Genomic DNA, 8,497 nt, shown 5'->3' with positions numbered 1-8,497 from the left:
CCCGCGGACTCACCTCAGCATGGGTAGCCGCCGGGGTCCTGCGGGCGCCGCGCCGGGCAGCCCGCGCCTGCTCCGGGGTCCTGCGGGCACCGCCACGGGCCGCCCCGCTCGCCGCGCTGCCTCCGGGGAGTTGTAGTCCTCCTGGCGCGCGCGGAGCCTCCTGGGAGTGGTAGGCCCACTCTGTTACTTCCCAACGGAGGACGCCGCGGTGGACCGTTGGGCTAGAACTGATGGCGTGTCACGTCAACTCCGAGTCCCGAAATACGGAGACTTTAAAACAACTATTTGCGGTCGAACTTTCTCCAACCCTGTCTCTTGCGGGGGGACGAGGGGGGCGGTGAGAGCCGCGGGGCAGGACGTGACCTCCCGACCCGGAAGGAAGTTGGAATAAGAGACGAGAGGGGCCAGCCCAGTGCGCGCAGTCTCCTGGGAACTGTAGTCCGGTTAAACAGGCGCAGGGCTCATGGGAGCTGTAGTCTTCCTGGCAGAAGTCAGAAAAATCCGTTAAAACAACCAAGACACGTAGATGTTAGACTCCGCGAGGGCAAAGACTTTTGTCCGCTTCGTGCGTTGATGAATCCCCAGAATTTAGTGCGAGGCCTGGCATACAGTGGGTTGGCTATGCCGTTTGGGGATGAATGAATGAAACAAGAAGAAAGAAATCATGATAGAAGTTTCCTAAAGGGATGGTGCAGTGGGTTATGGGACTTGTAGTCTGGAGCCTGGAGTTTGTGCAGGGTCGGTGATAGGATGATTTCTATTTAGGCTTATTCGTATTTGGGGCATATTCATAGTAAAAAAAAAAAAAAATTCTTTTGAAGTTCGTTGTTCATATATTTAACTGGGTGTCCCGTATTTGCTTTTTTCGAATCTGGCAACCTTAAGATCGCACTGTCTGCCTGCGAGGGGTCTTAAGGAACATCCATAACTCATACCCCCCGTGTGAGGGTACAGATGGGAAGACTGAGGCCACAGGGTGCCGAACAAGAAGGCCCTGCCCCCCAGTGAGTTGACATCCAGGCTTCAATACGGCTCCTGAAGGACTTGGGGGACCCCCCGTTCTGCCCCAGGTGCGAGGTGACGTGTGCTGACTGATAGAATTCTGGAATCAAGTCTCAGTGCCGACCCACCCTTCCCAGCTGTGTGACCTTGGGCAAATTGCTTCGCCTCGCAGAACCTCAGTTTCCTCAGCCACCCGATATGATGACAAATAATCAGATGCCCCTTTCCCAGCCCCCCCCCCGCCCCGCCCCCCGCCAGGGGTAAGAATTCAGTAAGATGGTCCCCAGGGGAACTGACTCAGCAAGAGCTCAGCACACATTAAGGGCTCAGCAAGCGCTGATGTGAGAATGCACCACCTCCTGCAGCCCCCCGGCTGCTGCCTCTCCTATCCCTCCACCCCCCACCCTCCTGCAAGGCTAACACCTTCCCGCCTGGTGTTTGTCACCCCTAACCAGAGTGGGACCTTTGTGGGGGCAGGCACCAGGGTGTCTGTGGGCGGAACCCCAATGCCCAGAGTAGAGCCTGACACACTGGTTAAGTGAATGAATGAATGAATGAATGAGTGGAATGAATGAGAAGTGAGAGCTCCAATGCCCTCCCCCCCCACCCCGAAACTCATTCTGGCCCATGAGCCTTTTGTCCCTGCTTCTGCCACGTGCCCCCGTTCTTCCGGGTCGGGCTATGAACGCACAAGATACGCACACACTCACCCAGAGACAGCCGGAGAAAGGGGCCTGAACTTGGCTCGGGTGACGAGGCCCAGGCCCCAGAGCGGCTCACGCCGCCTCCTCCCCTGAGCCATAGTTTTCCCGCCTGGGAAATGGAGAGGTTCAAGTAATCCCTAACAAGCAGGGACCGAGACGCCAGCTGCCTGCCACCCCAGCTCTGCCCCTTCTGAGGCGTGTGGCCTTGGGTACATCCCCTAAGCTCTCTGGTCCTCAGTTTCTCCATCTGTAAAACGGGGCTGATGGTGGCGTTTGCCTCCTAGAGGGCTTCTGAGGGCCCAGCGAGTTGATGAATGAGGGAGGAGAGCAGCGTGTCAGGCACCGAGTAATCTATATGAGGCTTTGTTCCTACTGCCGTTCATGTAAAAATACGCACATGATCGTTTGAGGGCCTCTATAGGCCTCGCCTTATCAGCATGTCCGGAGGCCAGGGGCCATCAATATCCTCGTTTTACAGGAGGAAGCTGAGGCCCGTGGTGTGTGGCAAAGCCGGAACATGATGGCAGGTTACAGACGGCAGAAGTCAGGATTCTTGGGGACAGTACTGCTGTCTTGGGGCCAGTCAGGGGGGAGGCCTGGGGTGGGGAAGAGGGAGAGGAAGAGGTTTCTGAGGCTCCGAGGGAGGCGTGCTGTCGGGTCCAGTTCTCTCGGAGCTCTGGTCACACCAGTGACCCAGACACTGCCACCGTCTCCGCCCCCCCACCCCCCACCCAGAGCTGACCGTCCAGGGGAGGAGACGGATGAGTGACCAGAAGCGGGCACAGCCGCCGTCCGTGTGGGACGCGCAAGCAGCTGTGGGAGCGGAGAGGCGACCTAGGCAGGAGGGGAAATCAGGGCAGACTCCCTGGAGGAGGCGGTCCTAAAGCTGAGACCCGAAGGGGCAGTGGGGCTGGCTCAAGCGGGCCCAGAGCACGGGCTCGCAGGTTCAAGGTGGATGGCCCAGGCTCCACTCACCGCAGATTCCACCAAGACCCTGCCATCAGCCAGCCAGGTTGCTGCCATCACCCATAAACGTGACAATAAGAGTCAGAAAAATATAAGAATATCCCAGTTTATTGTGCACCTGGACACATGCCTGGAGTTTCTGTGCAACAGAAATCTCTGTGATGATGGAAATGTCCTGCGTCTACACCACCCCGGACAGTGGTCACAAGCCACACGTCACTATGGAGTGCTTAAAACGTGCCTGGCGCGACCGGACGTTATGGGCTGAACTGTGTCCCCCTCAGAGCTCACGTCTGAGTCCTCAGAATAAGACTGTGTTTGGAGACAGCGTCTTCACAGAGGTGATCACGTTAAAAATGAGGTCGTTCGGTGTCCTTAGAGAAAGAAGGCATTTGGGCACGGACACCCAGGGAGAGCGCCACGTGGAGGCAGAGCTCGGGAGGATGCTTCCACGGGCCGGGGGACACGGGAGATTCCAGCAAACCACCAGAATCTAGGAGAGAGCATGGTACGGATTCCACCTCGGAGCCCCAGAGGCACCAGCCCCGCTGGCATCTTGGTCATAGCTTTCCAGCCTCCAGAACCACGAGGGAACGAGTGTCTATAAAGCCCCTCAGGCTGTGCCACTGAGACGCGGCACCTCCAGCCGACCGAGGCACCGAGAAGGTGAATTTCAAAATTTCATTTCATTTCCGTTCACTGTAAACAGCCGCCCCTCGGCTAGCCGTGGCGCACGGGGCGGTGCGGCGAAGTTTCCAGTCGCCTCACCCCTCCTCGTGCACAGGGGAAACCGAGGTCAGAGAAGAGCTGTCCCGTGCCCACGCGGCAGGCAGGTGCTGCCCCCAGGAACGTGGCAAGACAGAGGCAGGAAGATTTGCAGGCAGGGGCTTGCCTGGAAGGAGGGGGAGAGAGGGAACTTCCTGCCAGCTGAAAGCGGCCCGCGTTGAAGGCCGTAGCCCTGCGCTGTCCAATGTGCTGGCTGCGGTGTCACGGGCTGTTCAAACCCAAACTGAGTTCGGTTGCCTGTGGCGCTGACCACTTGCCAAGTGCTCAACAGCCACGGGGGCTCCCGGAATGGGCCGCGCCTTCCTACCACGTGCCCTGGCGAGCGCCTCCTCCCAGGGTCCCATCCGTGATGGGCCCATGTCACAGGAGGGAAGGACAAGGCAGTTAGTGCTAAAGGGAACCCCAGGGGCGCCCGCGTGGCTCGGTCGGTTGAACATCCGGCCCTCGATCTCAGCGCAGGTCTGGATCTCGGGGTCACGGGTTCGAGCCCCCCGTTAGGTTCCATGCTGGGCGTGGAGCCTACTTTAAAAAAAAAAGTCAGAAGATGGAAAAGAGAAAGCTACTAGGGCTGCATAACTATGAGAGAAGTAAACTTTAAAGACTAATAATAATAAATAACGGGAACTCTAGAGGAGGGGGCAATTCCCTGAGGTCGGGAGGGCCAGGTTAGCCCCCAGATGGGGCCCCCACAGGGGGCAGAGGCCAGAGGCGGGGAAGAGACTGGGGGGGCCCAAGAGGAGGGATGGGGCAGGGAAAGGGGAAGTGAGCGGGAGGGGCGGGGGCCCCACCTGGCAGCCCCAGAGGCTCTCATGCTTGCACACGCGCGTGCACACACACACACACACACACACACGGAGGGGTCTGTGCACGAGCAGACAGGCCAGCCCACACTGTCGGCACACCCCGGTCTGTGCCCGCCTCCCTCCCTCACACACACTCTCATCCACTCCCTGCCGCTCGCCCTCACAACCACACCCCAGATCCACACAGCCCCACGGCCCTCCCTGGCCACGGGCACACCTCCTCGCACGCCGCCGGCCGGTCCACAGCCCCGCGCCGTCGTCCCTCTGCCCACACGTGAATGAGAGGGAGGCCGGGACAAACCATCACTGAGCTTCCGTGTTGCCAGGACATCAGCCCCACAGCCGCCCCCTCAAAGCCCGGGAGCCCCCCCCCTGAGGCCGGCGGGGGGGGGGGCTGGGACTCCCCAGAATCACCCGGGAGCTGGGGGCATACACAGCAGAGACTCTCATGCCCTCTCCGGGACCCTCCCCGCCCCCGTGAGCAGTCACCTCCTCCAGGGAGGCCACGGGACACCTGCTCGGCATCAGCAGGCCCAGGCGCCGTGGGGAGGACCACGGGGCCTCAGGACGCACCCCCGCTGGCCGCCCTGTTCCCACCTCTCCGTCAGGACCCCCCGGCTCCCTGCGCGCTCCCGGCACCCCCCTCCCCCGCCCCCAGCCGGTCCACCCCTCCCGGGTGTCCCGCGGGCCCAGAGAAGCACCCCGCGGGCACCGGCTCAGATGCTCCGCACGCTGGAGATGCTGGACAGGGGCTCTCGCATCCGAAAGCTGAGCGACCGGGAGCCCCGAAAGCTGTCCCGCGGCCTCAGCGAGCTGTCCGTGGTGGAGGCCTCAGAGTGGGCCTCGGCGGCCTTGGCCAGGCAGTCCCCGGGCCCCCGCAGGCCCAGCCTGAGACACCCGCAGCAGAGAAAGCCCAGCACGGCCTGGCACACCTCGCGGCTGCGGAAGGAGTAGATGAGGGGGTTGACCGCGGAGTTGAGCACGGCCAGCGCCAGGATCCAGTCCATGCCCCGCAGGTACTCCTGCGCCCAGTCGTTGGAGCTGAAGACGTCGGCCAGCAGCAGGCCGAAGAGCGGGCCCCAGCACACCAGGAAGGCCGCCAGGATCATGAGCACCGTCTCGAGCAGCCGGCGGGCCTTGCGGCGGGCCAGCACCCGGGAGGCCTTCTGCCCGTTGGCCTGCACCACCCGGAAGATGGCCCCGTAGAGCACCATGATGGCGGCCAGGATGCAGGCGAAGACCGCCACGCAGAAGAGGATGTACTCCTTGGCGTAGAGCGGGAGCAGGCTGGAGCAGCGCTGGAAGGAGCACACACAGTTCCAGCCGAGCAGCGGCAGCAGGCCCAGGAGGATGGCCAGCAGCCAGCACAGCCCGATGAAGCCGTAGACGCGGCCCGTCTTGCCGGCCCCGCTCTTGGCCACTGGCCGCACCATGGTGGCGAAGCGCTCGGCCGCCGTGAAGAGCAGGCTGAAGGTGGAGGCGGCCAGCGCCATGAACAGCAGGCCCTCGCGCAGGAACCACTCGGTGGGCGCCAGGAGGAAGGTGCGGGCCCCCGACAGCAGGACGTTGGCCAGGTAGGCCGCGCCGGTGAGCAGGTCGCTGAGCGTGATGTTCACCAGGCAGTAGTACACCCAGCGCCGGGACCGCATGCGGCTCACGATGGCCAGCAGCACCAGCAGGTTCTCCAGGACCACCAGGCAGCTCACGGCCACGAAGAGCCCCCGCAGGACCCCCAGGCCGCCCTCCTCGGGCCCGCCGCGCCCCGCCAGCCGGCCCGAGTGGTTGTAGTGCAGGGCGATGAGCCGGCTGTGCCCGCCGGCCGCCAGCTGCTGGCAGGACTCGGGGGCCTCGGCCGGGGACCCCGAGCCGTTCATGGCGGTCCCCTGGGACGGACTGAGGCCCCGGGGTGGCTCACCCCCGGGGCAGGGTGGAGCCACTCGCCGGGCCTCGGTTTCCTGTTATTTGAAATTTCCTGTTATGTTCGAGGTACCCCCCCCCCCCGCCCCAGGCCACGGGTGAGGCCGGGGACAGGGAGGGGCATCCCAACGGTCGGCTCCCACCCCGGCTCCGGGAGGGTGCTGCGGTTGCCCCCTGCCGCGAGACCCTATCTGTGCCCCCCGGTGGTGCGCCCCACCCCCCCCCGAGAGCCCAGGGAGGGGCGAGGGCCCCAGAGGGGAGGGGAAATGGGCCCCTTTCCTGGGCTGGGCGGCTGCCCTGCCCCCCCGCCAAGCTACCCCCTCCAGGATCCCGTCATTCTCCTCAACCGCTCCAAGCCTGCCTGGCACACAGTAGGTGCTTAATAAGTGTGTTAAGTGGCTGCGCACACAGGAGCGCCCCCAGATACCTCCTGGAAGGCATAGGCACATTTTGTTCCCGTGACAGAGCCAGGCCCGGCCTGTGGTACACTGTCCACAGAAGGGGAAACTGAGGCCAGCCGTCCCCAGTCGCCCAGGAGAACACGCAGTGGGAGGTAAACACCCAGACAGGCGCACGCGTAGGTCTCGGCCAGGACCCTCGGGATTGCCTCTCCTGTGCCTGAGCTGGGGCTGCTCCCCTCACCCCTGGATGGGGAGGGGCGGGGCTCATAGGAAAAGTGGGAGCTCACCCCCTCATGTCTATCCTGACCCACTCAGGCCGACTCACCTGGAGATGCTGAGGACTGGGGCATGGGCACCAGGTGGGGGAGGGGCGTGGGGTGGGGCACGAGTCCAGCGGGTCCTGGGGAATCCGCGTCGGGGAGGCGTAGCTACAAGGGGCGCCAACATCCCCATAAGACTCGGCGGTCACGAGACTGGGGCCGAGGGCGGACCAGCCTGCACCCCTTCCCTTTGTTCAGTGTTCAGCCCTGGGAGCAGGGCAGGTACCGGGAGCCGCAGACAGAGGTGCTGCCTGGGGACTCAGGAGCATCTTCTCACTGGAGGTGACCAAGCAGAAACAGGTCTGAGGAGGAGGTTGTGGGAACAAGGGCTGCCCAGGCAGTGGGGGTGTGAGGCTGGGGCAGGGGGACATGCCAGGGAGCACCCCCGAATGGCTGAGCACTGAGCCTCAGCCTCAACTTCACAAGGAACCACCGAACTCAGGCACATTCACAGAGAGACACGCTGTGTGTCTTGATGCTGAGCCTGGACCTTGAAATGGTCCCTGATCCTGCACTGAGCCCTGATCCTGCACTGAGCCCTGATCCTGGACTGAGCCCTGATCCTAGACTGAGCCCTGATCCAAGTCTCAGCCCTGATCCTGGACTGAGCCCTGATCTCAGGTTCAGCCCTAAAGCCAAATTGAGCCCTGACCCCAGGCTCAGCCATGATCCTGGGCTTAACCGTGACCTTGAGCCGAGCCCTGATCCCAGACTGAGCCCTGAGCCCAGGCTCAGCCCTAATCCTAGACTGATCCCTGATCCCTGGCTGAACCCTGACCTTGGCTGAGTGGGTGACCATAGACTGACCACAACCCTGACTCTGGCTGACACCTGGCCCAGAACTGAACTCTGATCTCAAGCTGAGCCCCAATGCTAGTTGAGCCGGGCCTCCGCCTAAGCCCCACTCCAGCTGCAACTCGGACCCCGGTCTCAGAGAGCGAATTCAGGACCAAAGTAAATGGTATGAGAGAGCAGAGTTTGACTCACAAGGCCAAGCTATCCAACAATGACCTTCTGCCACGAATTACCTGCCGCCTAGTGGAAGGCCCTATGCACACCATACCTTATTTAATCTCATGATTATCCCCATGCTACAAAAGAGCCATCCCCCCTCTAGAAACCTGCCCAAAGTATGCATGCAAATGGTTATTCATTGTTGTTGGTAAATGCAAAATATTAGAAGCCGCGCCAACGTCTGCACCCAGGAGAGAGGCCGGTGAGCGACGCTGCACGTAGCCTGGAGTGCCACACGGCTGTGAACGGTGAGTGAGTGGATGGGCGTGGCCTCCAGGACGTATGGTTAAGGGGGTGGGGGCGGGGGCGGGGGATGCAAAAGGCTATACGTAGGGTGCTACCTTCTGCAAAGCAAGAGGGCGAAATAAGGCCCCGATCTGCTTGCTTTTGCAAAAGCCACACGGGACAGATAAACCAGGAACCCGTGAAATTGGTTCCCTGCGGGGGGTGGGGGGGGCGGGTAGAGTTGAAATAAATGGACATCGGTGGGACTGACACCCTATGGGCATTCCTCATAGTTTTCAAGCTCTGAGAATACGTGCCATAGTTTACAATGAAATTAACTCAACAAGGGGGGGGGGGGG

General features: G+C 62.0%; 1 protein-coding gene across 1 annotated transcript; it reads right to left on the bottom strand.

Annotated features, from left to right (window-relative positions):
• Window positions 1–2,762: 2,762 nt before the first annotated feature.
• On the bottom strand, window positions 2,763–6,270 carry S1PR4 (sphingosine-1-phosphate receptor 4). Its single transcript, XM_040461629.1, has one exon. It carries the CDS (start codon window positions 6,133–6,135, stop codon window positions 4,978–4,980), a length of 1,158 nt encoding a protein of 385 aa, XP_040317563.1. The 5' UTR covers window positions 6,136–6,270; the 3' UTR covers window positions 2,763–4,977.
• Window positions 6,271–8,497: the final 2,227 nt, after the last annotated feature.

This window comes from Herpailurus yagouaroundi, unplaced genomic scaffold (genome assembly GCF_014898765.1).
Source record: "Herpailurus yagouaroundi ecotype Mexico unplaced genomic scaffold, PumYag 295, whole genome shotgun sequence".
Taxonomy (NCBI): domain Eukaryota; kingdom Metazoa; phylum Chordata; class Mammalia; order Carnivora; family Felidae; genus Herpailurus; species Herpailurus yagouaroundi.
This window is presented reverse-complemented; position numbering and strand designations above follow the sequence as displayed.

What these genes read in the sequence shown, in the direction of transcription:
- S1PR4 (XM_040461629.1), bottom strand. Translation starts at nt 6,135, where the DNA reads ATGAACGGCTCGGGGTCCCCGGCCGAGGCCCCCGAGTCCTGCCAGCAG.